This window comes from Dromaius novaehollandiae, chromosome 5 (assembly GCF_036370855.1).
Source record: "Dromaius novaehollandiae isolate bDroNov1 chromosome 5, bDroNov1.hap1, whole genome shotgun sequence".
NCBI classification, from domain to species: Eukaryota; Metazoa; Chordata; class Aves; order Casuariiformes; family Dromaiidae; genus Dromaius; species Dromaius novaehollandiae.
Genome location: NC_088102.1, coordinates 42,516,629 through 42,532,089, shown reverse-complemented (window position 1 = coordinate 42,532,089; position 15,461 = coordinate 42,516,629). Strand labels below are relative to the sequence as shown.

The window sequence follows — 15,461 nt, the reverse complement described above, 5'->3', positions numbered from 1 at the left end:
ACATGACGGGCTCCACTCACGCGCTGAGAGCAGAGGGACGTAGTGTCCAGTGCTTCCCGCACAAGCGGTAGCAGAGAGGCACCTCTCAGAGGAACACGGTGACAAGTTGCCTCCAAGTTCAGAGAACAGTTTCCACTTTCTAGATCAAGCCAGGGAGGACAGAGTGCTGGAGTGATCGCAGCTGCCAGTGCCGTCCAGGTACCACAAAACTGATGCTGACACATTCTGGACCTAGACGAGAACAGCCTTTACCCTAAAGAAATCTGTTGTTCTTCTCATGGTTTTGCCACAGGCAGGCATCCAAGCTAGCCCAGTCTTTCAAACGCAGCTCAGTCCCACAAAGAAAGATGCATTTTTTGCTAACACTCCTACCCTGGGGGAAGTTTCCAGTTGTGCTAATGAAAACCTGTCTCAATCCAGCACTCCTGGATAACACTCTTACTGTACTCCTCTGGGCAGCCTCAACCTAAAGAGAAGGCACTGCACCTCACCACAAGGGAAAGCCTGACACAATGCTTAATTATGTGTATTACCTGATTTAGTCCACAACTACATTTCACGAACCAGACTGAACTCAGAAAATTACTAGTATTTAAATAATGTCAGTTCTAAAAAAAAATACAGACTAACCAATATTGTCCGTTTTCCTGTGCTCTTTCCCCATGCTTCTTGAAACCCTTGCCTTTGTGTTTCAGTTACCATTTACATCCCAGGGAGACAATCATGAGACAGGGGAATGTGTTTCCTTCCCCACCCATGTGCATTCATTGACATTTACAGTAAAACATCAAGGCCTGGCCTTGAACACTGCAACAGGAAAGTGGCTACATACTCTGAGTAACTGTTTTAATCATACAGAGGACAGTCATTCTAACACTAAATCATGCAAACAGGCAGCACTTTCCCCCTCCCTTTTTAAAAGCAGTTCCTCCCCATGTCCTGGCAGCCATTGCCTCATCTTCTTCCTCTCCTTACCCTCACTGTTTCTTTCAGCTCTTGGTGCCTGTTCAGACATTTGTGTCTGAAAGCAGCTTTGCAAATATCACTAGTGATGCTACAGACCCTTCTTATGCAATCCCTAGGTGCCAGCAGTATAGAGCCTCCCACTGCCTGCCTAGGTGACAATGCTGGCACATTTGTGCCTGCTCTTCAAATTACTTACAGCCAGTGCAAAGTCAGGCAGGAAGCTTCTAGCACATGCGCCAGCCAATAAAAGTAGCAGGAAGGTGTGTCAAAAGATAGACAGCTTTGAATGTTGTACTCTGTGTGGATCTTTGATCCTTCAGAAAGTGAGCAGCTCCTTTTTTCATGACTACCTTGTCAACTTTCCAAAGCTTTAAATAAAACATGTTGGTAAGGAATGCATACCCTGTGTTTGGGGAAGAAATTTTTTTCCCCTGCATTTTAAAACTGAAAGTTAATGTTTGATAGCTTTATTGACCTGAGCAGGGGTTCACTTTACTCCAAGTGGTATCTGTTAAATCCTATCATTACGCAGGTGTTATGTCCATTGATAGTTAAGCAGCTAAGCAGTTGCTTAGTGGTAAGAGGGAAAAATAAAAGCAAAGAAAAGTAGTGAAACCTTTACATTAAGATTCTGTAAGCTAAGAATGGTCGTTTCTCTTCCCAACATACCAAAACATCACCAGGAAGGAAAACTGCTGCTCAGCAGTATTAGAAACTGGCCAAACGTCCTCCTCTAGGACAAAATACATGAACAAAAACTAATAATGTGCAGAGTAGAAAGCATCTAAGAATACTTATCAGGTGTTAATGTCATATAGATTACAGCATTATGAAAATCCCATCTTCTTAGATATATTCTTCCAAAAAAAAATAGCACCAAGTTTCATAAGAAAAAGGAAATCTTAGAAAAGAAGTGGAAAGAAAAAGTTTTATAAGCTTTCAGTTGAGTTGTTGAAATATAAGATTTGTTCAAGCTGTTGAAATATAAAGTTTTGAAATTGTCAGAAAATAAATTCTCCTAAAGAATCGCCCCACATGTTTATAGCTTTCCTCACAAGCAAAGAGTCCCTATACTTAAGCCTGTCACGAGTTTAAGCAAAAGGAAATGGTGGTTCCAGAGAAGCACACAACCTATCACCTTACTTCAATAAGAAGCAGCCAGTGAGTGTAAGGCGTAACAACACAAATTTTATAGGAAAACACCTTTGCTGGTTTGAAGGTATGCAAATAAAACTTTCTTTGATACAAACACATTTAAGGACTCCAGAAACCCTCTTACAAAATCCTGCTTATATTTGCACACAAAGTGATTTAGAAAGGAATTTAAACAACTGAAGTTCAAAATGTGCTAATTTAGACTTGTAGCATAAACATATTGCTGTCTGCCTGAATCCTTCAGGAAGCAATTTAGACAGGCCTTGCAATGTGCAGCATCACAGGACGAGTCAAATTTGTACTACACAAAACCATCTGTACTGGAACTGCATAAGCAGTCAGGAAATCATATACAGGAAGCATATCTGACTATGCAAAATTTCAAAACCATAAGGGGGAGCACAGTATTGACAATCATAAGAACATGCAATAATTCCTATACTCAGTTGTAGTTACTCAGTGCATGCCGGTGTCTAACTATGTGAAACCTTAAAGCTCAGTAGCAGTTGCCCTGCAAACCTGGAGCACAGAGAACACAATGCTCTAAAGGTGACTCCCCAAGCCTTATTTATGATACAACCAGACTGGTTAAAGCTAAACAGCATACAGCAGACCCACAGTTTTAATACAAGAAAGATGCCAAGTTACATTATTTAACAAATTCCTAACACATCAAAAAACGTGTCGTGAGATGCAAATATAAGTCAAGTTAAACCCTGTGAAACAGGTAAGAAAAGTTTGTGACTGAGCACTGTCGACTTTGGTGAAAGTCTACCTTATCAAAGGGCAGGGACAACTAGGCCATAAAAGCAAATGATAAGGCACATGCCATCAAGAAAAAGTTTTGAACAGTAAAGCAATGGGCATATTTTGTTAATTCAAAAGAACAATTCTAGATGGCAGCAAAGAACCACAGTCCTTTAAGCAATACAAGGCTACCTGCCAAACAACCTTGGACTGCTAGCGAGACATAGCCACACGTGAAGTCTTGGAACTTCTTAGGCAAGCCACGATAGTGTAAACTTTTAATCACACAATCGCTCACTCTTTCGGTGGCTGATTAGTATGATGCTCTAGTTGTCTGTGTATTTCATATTTACTTCCATACTGTTATGGCAGTGGTAGCAAATACCTGATGGCTGCCAAACATTTTCCCTTAATTTAATTGACAAAGTAGAGAGAAAGAAAGATGAGACTATTTTAATTTGGTGGAGGAGAAAGGAACTTGGAATACTAAACAGAAAAGCAGAAAAAAAAAAAAAAGAGATTTAAGACCATCTTTGCTTTTATCAGAATCTAAACCAAGACCATTTTATGAACATACGATGAGAAGGTTTCTAAGGACTAATGAATATTTGTTATGCATTTGGTCATTTTCATTTAAAATTGCATGTGTCAACTTGCAGTATTTGTTTTGCCCATTTGGTTTGGCAACACTGAAGTCTTTGCTCGCACAAAGGTAGAGCACTGATGCTGCTCATCTCTGCTAGTTGACCAATTTATTAGGAGTAGGAAAATATAACACTCTTCATGATGAATGCTTCACATGACTGTATGAGCAATGAACAGGACAAAACAGACATATTCTGACATGGACTAAAAAAGGAGAATCCTGAAACATTTAGTAGACCATATTATTAAGCAAGTGTAGTTTTGCTTACAGTCTGAAAAAAAGCAAATCAAAACCTGGCCATGCTAATAGTCCCAACTTGTTATTTTTACTTGTTCAATCAGTATTATTAATAGAAGTTAATCTTATCCTGTCAGTGCAATTTAAACTAAAGATTATGGCTGCACAACCACCACATTTGTGCTCATTCCAGGATTTCCTTAGGAAGTCCCAGATGTGGTTCAGGTTAAAGAACTGATTCCTTCCCCTCCCACAGACGCAAGACACACACAAGTGCGCTCCCTAAGCAAAAGTCTGAAAACAGAGGGCAGCACAGTAAGTCACACAGTAGATGGCTACCATTTGTAACTCGAACTGTAGAATCCTCTGACACACACTTAAATGCGACTGAAAAAAACCTGGATGAAAATGATTTGCATGATGCTGTCTTGCTTTAATAGTTTCTCAAAGACAGGCTAATTTCATAAACAACCTAGCAAAAACATGGTCAATTTTTTTGTAGAATTTTAAATTTTAAAAGAAGCATAATTCACAATATATGAAGTACCAAAAAAATACCACATAGATGAACCACTTGAAACAAAGAGCAGCCATAGGTGCAGCAAATTACTAATTAATAGCACCAGAACATTAAAATAGATGTGCAGATGTAATGGCTGGTAAGACTCAGTTTCCAACCATACCTCATGAGCAGAGTGGAAGCTCTTCCAAGGGGGAAAGGAATCTCTCAGTATGCAGGACGAGAACTCTCTACAACGGTTATCTGACAGCTCAAACCATAGCTGCCTCCCACAGAAGTAATAAACTAAGATCAAGAATTCATTCCAGCTATTTGCATTTTTTTTACTTTATAACTTTTTTGATGTCAGTGTGTTAGCTTCTAGTTTGTGCCACTTACACATTTAGTTGGACTAAAAGCATAAAGCTGTCTTTAAGAATACATTATAGTTACACAGCCAAGCACCGAAAAGTCCAGCAGTATCAGAACAACAAATACAATGCAGCTTATTTGATATTTACAGCTGAGACAAACATCACATGTAGGCTTTTTTCCTTCCGACAACTTAATTGTACTTTTCAGTGCTCAACTTTGCAGTCCTACTAAAAATTTTTGTAATGCAACTTTAAGACACTTTCTATGTTTTCTAGTTTTGTTTTGTTTAAAAGAAAACCCTCATTTATTTTGCAGTTTCACAGTAATCACACAGGCTATCAGTAAGACAGAAGCTTTTAGATCTAATACATTTAAAAAACAATTTATTCAATAGTGGTCTTCAACAATGATGACAGATTGGGTATTATGGAAGATGAGACATCAGTGGAGACTTCTTTTCTTCCCACAAAGGAAGAAAAACTCAGGGATATCATATAGTCAAAGATATGCAGGGAAGGCGTTCCTAGGAGCAAAGGCAGTTCTTATCTGCTCCCCACAGACAACCAACTCCTTTGCCCTATCCTTATCCCTAACACTGGGGCGCTTCATTCCACCAGTCTCCTGACCCTCTCAGGTCTTAACTCCCTCTTTTTCCTGCTACCTAAACTTTTTCCTATGAGTGAAAACTAGGTTATGACATTACTGAGCAACATTGTAAGCAACACTAGCAACTGTGGCTACAGTAAGAACACCTTATTCATAGCCAAATTCCCCTATTCTTAAACATAACCAGCTTGAAGAGCTATAGCCATTATCAAACACTCCTTCATTCACGATTTTCAATAGTATGTATAAGAGCCTATTTATTATTACTTATTGGAAAGCCATTAAAATAATGAAAATAAGGCTCTCAAAGGAAAGAAATCACTAATTAGCCAACAGCTCATGCAACCATAACCATTTGAAGATTAATTGCAACCATATTAGCAGGAGAGGTCCCAATATCACCAGTTTCCAATGGAATAATTCCCAAAACCTACTTCCATCTTTAAGACAGTTTTAATGGGCCTTGCGTTAAGAAAGTCTGCGAAACTGCACTGCTCAGTGCCACTAAAACAGATGCCCAATGGATTAGCATAATGGCTTTCCTAGTACAGCAAAATTAGAATTAGTGAACTTGGTTATTTTTAACCCCTGCAACTCACCTCTGCTGATGCGCTGTTTCTCTCCAGAGAGAATGCCTGGGCTGTCAATGATACTGATACTCTTCAGAACCTGGTTAGGTAACTGAGAACACATGAACCTGCAGGAAAAAAGGAGAGAAACACATTAACGGCTCTAGCTCACACTGAAAGTCTCCCTTGATGTATCTGCTTTTAGACAGACTTAAGAGATTAAAGCCTGAAGACCTCTGCTGCAAAGTTAAGGAGCAAATGCAAATGTTGGGGAAGATAAGTTGCTTACAGTACTGTAATACAGCAATACCACAACCACCAAGGAGCAAAATAATTTGAATAATTTAGTTGGTTACTTTGTCATATATAAAATGTACATATTTTCAGCTAGCAAATGACCTTGCTTGCATAAGATTTAGGACCTGACACAGCTAGCTAGACAGGTCATTTAGCCACAGAATTATGCTACCCATTCATCCAAATGTGTAGTATTATTACATGTTCTGTGTAAGTATTAGATATTGTGTAAAATAGAATTTAAAATATAACCATATTAACTAGTTGCATCGACAGCCTAGTACACAGTGACATAGAGAGACAGAGAAATAGAACAGTGCTCTGGAGGATAGAATTCTGCTAATAACTTCACAGAAAGAGGCCTTAGGCCACAAAAATATTATTTAAGATATGGCTTAACTGCAGCTTCCCACTGCACATATTTTTTCTCTCTCAACAAACTGACAGCCAAGCCACATAATAAGCAGCTGTAAACTTTCTTCTGTGAAATGCGCAGCAAGAGATAAGGCTGTACATGATGAACTTAACACATAAGCTAGAGTTTATCAGCCAAACAGGGGAGTTTATTGTTAAGAGAACCAATTTAACTTCATTGTCTTCTAAAACCAAGCCTCCATGTCAAATTGCTATCAAATACAGGAAGAAAACAAGGTGATTGCTCACACCATCTGAAGAAAGTTATTAATAACTTTGATTTGGAAATATTTAGCCTGTTATATATGTTACCTACTGCATTGCCCATAGCCCCTCAACAACTTTCCCCTTTTTACAAATGCACAACCACCACCCAAAACTTAACACTAACCTCCTGTGTCTATCAGATTGCTCAGAGGTCAGCTCCAAAATTAATCACCAGCAGCTTGAATAAATAGTTTGTTCAGAAAGTATATTCAAATATTATCCATCCGTGTAGGCCTTTTTACACATCTCAGCAACTCACAGCTTTAAAGAGCTATACCAAGAACTCTGGTGCATAGGAAATAGCACAAAGCAATAATAGAGCTAAGAGAACAGATCTGTTTTGGATGGTAGTTTTTAAACAGTACTAATCTACTAGTTTAAACAGAAAGATTTATGCCCAAACTGATCCAAAGCTTCAACTGCCTAATGCCTTACAAACAAGTCAACAGGTGAAGTGTTACAGCAGTTTTCTGTGAACTGTTTTTAACGATGGTTTTCTATTCTGGTAATCTATATACACATACGTACCTTGACTTGTTTTTCCTCCTCCATTTTCTTAAAAACGTACTTAGCTCTATGCTAATGCTATCTTGTGCAGTACCGTACTTTTAACTTACTTGAACCGCCACTACTCCTACTTGTATTTGACTACCCTTTTTTCATATTGTTCAAAATGAACACAGTAGAAAAGACTTAGTAAACATTGATGCTTGGAGTAGAAAACTAAACTTACAAGCAAAGGACAGTAAACAATGAAAATCTCACCTGTTCAGGAAAGCATTTCCAAAGCGGCTGAGTTTGCGGAAAGGCTTCTTAGGATCAACAACTAGGGCATTTCCAGGAACACTTCCTTCTGAATCTCCATACATCACAGCAATAAAAGAATCTGTGGTGGGCTCTGGACCAATGCGCATGCCTGGAAAGTCCTGTTCAAGCAGATACCTAGAGATGGAGAACACAAAGGAACAAAATAAATAACTGAGATTTATGACAAAAATAAATACATATAATTATTTTGAAAATTCCCAAGGATGTATATGCCCTAGAGTCATAAAAGTTACATTTTTTTCCCCTGCATTTCACTATTTCTGTTAGCTAGGGGGGAAAAAAAGAAAAAAAAGAAATCAGACGTGAACTCCGTTTCACAACAGCTAGGTAATATGATAAAGAAAGTCAATTCCTATACAAAAACAGGCTGGAAAGTATTGCCTCTCAACTATAGCACCTGGACCATTCAAATGCATGCTTCTACTGATGATCACAGTGTTGTAGTTAGAGTACTTTGCTAGGCCTGTTGATGGCTAGCAAACACCACACTGCTTACATTACAAGACATCACTTCTTTTGTATGTCTCCTCAAGCTGTGAGTGCTGCTAGTACTGAGAGAGAGTGGTTTGAAATACAGCCCATCAGACTTGTCAGTTTGCTGACAGATCTAACCCTTACATGAATTCAGTTACAACGTAAGATTTTATAACTTCAACCCACCTTGCCATAGGACACTTGTTGAGGTAATACAGTTGCATCTGTTTGTGAGTGAAGAAAGGAGATTTCATTTTGGCCTATATATCAAATAATAATTGTTAACAAAGTTATACCTGCAGAACTTCAGGCCTAAAGGTAACTTACTTCCCTGAGGCATCAAGTCATGCAATGCTGTACCAACAGAAAGACTTTTACACCTTCTCCCAAGGAAGCTAAACATCATGTACTCAGTAGACCAAGCCTGACACAGCAAGTCTTGACTTTCAAGATGACAAGATACCAAACAAAGGATGCACATATTTAAAAGCTAAAACTTAACGGAACTGAAACCTGTACTCAAAAGCTTGCTGGCACCTCTCCCTGGATGGGAAGTGAGAAGCAAGAGAACACATGAGCCTATCAGCTAAGCTTCCAGCTTACAAGATTACTCCAGCCAACACTATGACAATGGCTACTTTTCAAAAAAGGAGCAAACCACCCTCTTTACTTTTACAGTATATCAGTACTACTGTCTTCATTCACAACAGCACCATCTTGAAAATTATCACCTTGAAAGACTAAGGTCTAGTAGCTTTTTCAGTATGCTGTAATTTGACAAGAGCATTAAAATCCTCTCTCAAATCAACTAAGTCTTACCAATAATTATTAATTCCACAGGTTTCATGTCACCTTGGAGTTCTTCAAACCAATTTTGACCAACTATGATTTAGTTTTAAATAATCAACCTGGATTTAAACCAGAATTCTTCAGGCATGGGTGACGGTCCCACATCCAAAGGCACTACTAGACAGCTTTGAGCATGTTCTAGGACTGACACCAGTCTTTGAGCAGTAGGTCTGTCCTGGTCCTTAATCTCACAACACTTGCCTGTTCCTCTATTTAATGAGGCAATATTGATTTGAGAGGACGTGCAGGGTGCTCTAGCTGCAAAAACACGCCACAATCTATACTTGCTGAAGAATCCTGTTTTGTCTTTCAGTTCTCTAGTGCCGAAACATTCAAAGCAGTTACAGTGTCAGTGCACAGAAGCTAGTTTTAAAAAACTAAATCTACACTAACCATTTCAAAGATCTCTTTCTACTAGCCTTATCAAACCAGCTCCAGGCAGCTCAGTATTTTCACTTGAAGCTGCAGGGAACAATTCTATTTTCTGACATAGAGCCTATGATCTAAGAGGCTGAAAGCAGAGAACAGTTACTTAATTGTTATTTACTGCAACTTTCTGCTTCCAAATTAAAAAAAATGCTAAAAACTATGGGAAAGGAGGAACATAAGAACTTTGAGGACAGAAAATGCTGAAGTAATTTGTTTTGCTTCTGGAATAACCTGTACCTGATGTACAGGAGCAGATGAATAAAACAAACCCCTTTCCAAAAGAGAAAACCTCTGCACCTGCCTGAGTGTACAATGCACCAAATATGATTTCTCTGGTAAAGATGAAGGAACAAAATGAAAGACTCCTTTTGGACCTCAGAAGTTGAACTTTGTGCATGGAAACACTGGAGTTTCAAGTGCTTTAGCAAAGAGCTAAATTCCTGAAATAGAAAAGCCTATTCCTACCTTCTCATGGAACACCATGACAGACTATAGTCCTCTAAAGCAGTTTGTGGTGACTGATTTGCAACAGCCACTTTATTTTTTTCCTTTTATTATTATTTTTTTTTTTTAAACTAAGGTCAGACTAGACTTTATCTGCAGCACTGATTTTGAAAGGTTAGTTATACTTTAACTTCTAAAATGAGATTTCAACTTGCCATGATAAAATGTTCTATGTTTTAAAAATCTGTCATTTCTGCTTTTCCTCACCGCCCCTTTTTCAAGAGAAAAGAAATCTCTATGGGATTCATAACTAAGTTCTTTTCTTGATATGAATCATCATTGCCAGACTCCTGCTGACAGAAGGCAAGCAATTCATAAGGTGCTGACACAAGTGACAAGAAGCTTCCAGAACGGCAGCAAACAACATTGCACCGAATCAGATGTGCATAAGAAAAGTCCCAGACCAAGTCACACAGAACTGTGTCACGGGACCTGAATGCAGAATAGCAGACCTCCACGATAATAGTATAACTGCTATCCATCACAAGCTTATGAACCTGGCAGGCACGGTGATGCCTCTTCAGCAGTCTTCCTCCTTTAGATCACCAAAACAGTAATCTCATGGCCTCCTGATGAAACTTCTAGCACATGCAACACTTGCAGAATTTATGAAGAGTTGAAAGTATTAAGCACCTTTTAGGATTTCCAACACCTGGATTTTCAGCTCAGAACAAGAACAGTGCAAATTCAAATTATCTGCATATTCCAATAACTAGAAAAATACTGGACTTAAACATAAGTGCTATTGAACTGCAGTGATACTTTCAAACTCACTTCACAGATACAGCTTAAAAATAAACAAAAAGTAAAACACAAAACCCGAGTTTTTGTAATGACAACAATCCAGTAGGTAAGAGCTTCTTCCAAATATTGAGTCCCACCCAACAGTCACAGTACCAGGCCTGGTAGAGATATTCAACAGACACAGGCAGCTCATAGTAATGGCAATTAAGATATTGTCTGACAGTCACACATCAAGAATCAGTACAGCCTAAAATAAACCCTAGATCTTGAGTGCTGGCTGTATAAGCTATCACACTTCCTTTGAACATGAAAATATCAGCTTTACTTAGCTGCACAAAAGGGAAGACTAGTCTTCCATAAATAGAAACATTTCAACTTTTTGTACAGTATGCTACAGTAAGATAGGAAAATACCTGAATTTTTAACATCCATGACCTCATGGCCTTCTCAGGAATTTTCAGTAGAGAGGGAGATCAAAAAGGCTCACAGGAAGAATGCTTAAAAATAGCATATGTCCCAAAGACAGTCTGGATCAAACAACAGACATCCTGTTGACTCAAGGCACTTGCTCTTCTCCCTTTGTTTTTACCTGGGCCATAACCTATCTCCTTGGCTAATAAACATCCTTCTATTTCCCTCTGCAAGACCTGTAGCCCAACTATGGGAAACTGTTTTACAGAAGTTCCAGAGACAGCAAAGACTACTCAGTGCTGCTGATGCTGATAACCATCCAAGGTCTCAATGCTTCAGCTAAGCCACACTAACACCAACACAGGCTCGCGAGACTGAGCAGCACTGGAAAAGGATACACTAGCAATTGTTCTGGTGTAGGGAGACACAAACTGAAGCCTCCTTTGATAAGGCTGTTTGACTCAAAACTAGCTACTGCTCCCCAGCCCCCCCCCCCCCCCCACACACACTTTTTTTCAAGCACAAATTAGCACAGGATTTTTGCTCTTGTATGAGAATTCTGCTCTGAATAAAAACTCATTGCATGCAGTTTCAATATGAAAGAAGTTCAGCTTTCTAACACCTGAGAAATTAAGAACAATTTTTTCCCCCCACAAAAAGATACAGCCCATTCTTGCCACACAACAAATTGCAACTTTCTTGCAAGCTCCAAATATTATGCATACAATATAGTGCTTTTACAAAATTCAGCTCTGGCTAAGTTAAATAGAAGGAAGTCTACCATTTTAACCTCTGAATAACTTCTGAGGAAACTAAAAGCATAGCCTGGCAAGCTGAGCAATTCAACTGTTTTTTCCTCATCTTGACGAGTTCTTAAAAAAGTCGGTCTCTTATACTTCTAAAATACAAACAGTTACTAACAAGTCAAATGCATTATAATAACAGACTAGAAGTTTAATGAGAATGAAAGAGATCAGAGACTATAGATTTGCACAGACTAGCTCCTATCTCTGATACATTACAGTTTTCTTCTGTTTCTCCTTTCCCCCTCTTCTTCCTCTAGAGCAGCCATGACAAATTGAGAGAACTGCAGAAGCACCACAGGTATGTTGTCAAGCAGCTTACAGGCAAGCTGAACACTCTCTCTCACCCGTCCTCCCAGCCCACTAAAAGACAATCAGACAAAAGCAAGCCTCACTATTTGGGCCTGGATGTATTTGAATTGTCAGCATTGTCAGAGACTTAAAACAATATTGCCACACTACACCTTACTCAGACAGTGAAACTGTCTGGTTTCACTTTAATGTTCCAAGTGCAAAGAGCATAAAAGTATCTAGTGAAAGATCAGAAACACTGTTAGAATTAGAAACCTGGGGGGGGGGGGGGGGGGGGGGGGGTGTTTCCCACCAGAAAAGAAATGTTTCTTCCTCCAGGGGAAACGGGGTGGATGTGTCAGGAGTTCTAAAAATGTACAGGTCTCATGATAACTTCTCCATCGAATTATCCTGTTCTATTTAACAGCACAGGAAGTTAAATCCAAAATGAATATTTATCAGATAATAACATTTTAAGTTCACATATAACCATAATAGTAAACACTAAAGTAGATCTAGTATGACCTCCTTTAATTCCATCTGCCACCAAGGTAACAAACACCTAAGCAAATCTTCAGAGGAATTATTCATCTAGATGAAATAATGTTGTATAGCCTCAGAAATAAAAAACAAAACAAATACCTCCTCCACTGAAGTATATGATCCTTTTTTCCTATTCAAGACATAGTCCTCCATAAAAAGCTGACTATGAAATGAAGAACAGGGGAATAGAAAGGAGTTCTAATTAATATTTTAAATAACGTTTACTTGTTAAAAGGCTGATGGAAAACAAAAATCTAGTCAAATTTAATTCTAAAAATTATTATCTATAATAAACTGACTTAAAACAATATTTACAGAGTAAGCTAGCACTTTTCCATTGAAAATTCACCCTATTAGAAAATTTATACGTGGTTGACCTGGACACTATAATAATTTCCCATTTCTTCTTTCATAAGTCTTGCCTCCATATACAAGCAGTATTTCACTTCTCACTTCTTTGCTCTTTTTCATCTCAAAACTGCCTTTTTAATGTCAGTCAATGTGGTATAACTTTTATACTGCGATCATAAATTGCTGTCCATTTTGAAGGGAGTGTGTTCTCACTCTGATACTGACAGTTTTTAATCTATTCTATAGTGAACACTGATGTAATGAACATTTATCTGGTTTCCCCAGGGATGGTGTTAATGGTGAGGTCAGACTGCAGTTCTGTAGAAGCAATAACAGCTGTTTTATTACAGATTGGGTCTCAAGGGTGAATTCCTTTCCGAGTTCTTTGATACCTAGTAAGGGATTAAACCATACTGCAATCTACCTAAGACGGGAGGAGAAAAGGGGGGAAGAGAAGGGCAGACCACAGTAGAATTCTCTTCCTCCACTCAGTCAGGTATTTTAATAAAGCTCTTAAGAAACACCTTTGAAACCTTTATCTCTGTCAAATTTAGCTGACATTTGCCAGGGGGTTCAAAATTTGTCAGGATATCTTCCACCGATGGTGACCACTGAAGCCTCATTTCCTTGGGAAGTTAGGCGAAAAGGCTGGAAACAATTGTAATAAATTATGTTTCTTTTCTTGACCAGACAGTGCATTAATATCAGCCAGCCCTATTGCTCACTGTTTTACAGGACACATTTAAAGCAGTAACTGGTTACTTTCAAAGCAGCAGTACCAAAAATATTTCTAAAGCCCTACAAGGAATATCAGTGTTTCTAAGCCCGATATTGACTTATACTCCAGTCAAATACAGGCAACTACAAAGGGCAGAAAATGTGAATGTCTATAAATCAAGAACATGTGTTCTCATCTAAGGAAAACTCCTATAAGAAAAGGAACAGGGGAAAAAAAACACCTATGAATTGCAAGTGGCACAGCAACTCAGCTGACAGGCTGAACAGGTTCTAGTAAGTCAGTCTGGACCACTCTGTCTCAAAATTACCCATGCTCTCACCTTCCTTTGTTCATAAACCAAGAAGAACACTTATCTGGAATTATACCCAGGCCCACGAAGCACTTTTAATTTGAACACCAGTAAGACAGACAGACAATCAGTCAGCATGCCTAATCGAATGTCAGGAAAAACCCAAGGTATCCCCCAAACTTTCTGGCAGCTGCCTTTGGGGATCCTGAAACTAAGTTTCTCTTCGTTATAGCCCTGTTTCTATTCTTACTCACTCCTCTGAGCAAAGACACTGTACATAAGTGTCTGCAGGAATTCAGTAATAACCAGCAAAGAACGAAGATCTGCTTTAAGCTTCCAATTAGCTAGCCGTGAAACAGGAAAACAAACATGACTGGCTCTGTAAACATCTGAGAAGTGCTCAGGCAAGTCAAGGCAAACACTGTTCTTCAATGCAGAAGAAGGGAGATAGTATGGTTCTTTTCATTGTGCAAAAGGCCAAGAGTTACAGTAGGGTTGTCAGTAACCTTTGACACTAAAATTGAAAGATTTGTAAAATTTCAAGAAAGACTAACGAACTTTGGATATAAGGAGGAAGTAAAAATTTGATCTGGCTGACCTCTCAGTGTCTTCTGGAAAGTTTTAAATAATCTTTCTTAGAGATTTCTAAGAAGCATTTAAGAGCCAAATACTGTAACAAACACATACAAGATATTCAGTCTCCTAATAACTGAGACATGCTTCAGCATCCTAACATCATAGTTACTAACCAAGGAAAACAGAAGACACAGAAAATATGACAACAGCAACATTACTGTTAGGTTGCCATACTAGTGATATTTCTTACTCAATGTAATTAAACAGAATATCAGGGAAAAAGACTTTCAAGATACCATGGTGTCTTTTGCCCCAAACTGTTGTCCCATTTCTCCCCTACCTTCACATACAATCTACTGCAGTAAGCTACTTTTGGGAAAGAACGGGAAGGAAAAGGTTAAATAGTCTGTGATGACTGATGCAGCCATGGCAAAATAGTTTGAAGTGACTGTTTTTCCTTGAAATAACTTAGATAAAGTTAACGGGAAGTAGACAGCAACGTTACACTCTCCCAGCAGAACACGAAATTGAGAAAATATTCCCAAGCAGGACGCTGCCCGAGGGGCTGCAGCCCATCCGCAGGACCCCCAGGCGATCCTTTTTATCTTGCTTTTTCGCCCCGGGGGGCGCGAGCGGGGGAAGCGGCCTGACACCCGGCGAGGCAGCGCGGCGCCGCGGGGAACCGTTAACGCCCCGCAGGTACCGGCCGCCGCGAGGGCGAGAGGGGGCGCAGCCTTCCCGGGCGGAACCGGCACCTGCCTGCGCGGGGCCGCGGGCAGGGGCTGTGCGGGCGGAGGGGACCCCGAGCAGCGCGGAGGAGGGGCGCGGAGCCCCCCACACGGCGCCGCTAAG

The 15,461-nt window shown here is 39.4% G+C and overlaps 1 protein-coding gene across 2 annotated transcripts in view; it reads right to left on the bottom strand.

Annotated features, from left to right (window-relative positions):
- The window catches only part of EHD4 (EH domain containing 4), a 31,435-nt gene that overhangs the window by 15,592 nt on the left and 382 nt on the right, over nucleotides 1–15,461 (bottom strand). The window contains exons 1-3 of one of the 2 annotated variants that reach the window (XM_064512595.1): nucleotides 8,267–8,349; nucleotides 7,544–7,720; nucleotides 5,831–5,928 (exon numbers count right to left, since the gene is read on the bottom strand). In XM_064512595.1, coding sequence (XP_064368665.1) covers nucleotides 5,831–5,928; nucleotides 7,544–7,720; nucleotides 8,267–8,334 — 343 coding nt within the window. In that variant the 5' untranslated portion in view covers nucleotides 8,335–8,349. Of the gene's footprint in view, nucleotides 1–5,830; nucleotides 5,929–7,543; nucleotides 7,721–8,266; nucleotides 8,350–15,461 lie in introns of those variants that run through there. The other variant, XM_026095681.2, reaches the window with a different exon arrangement.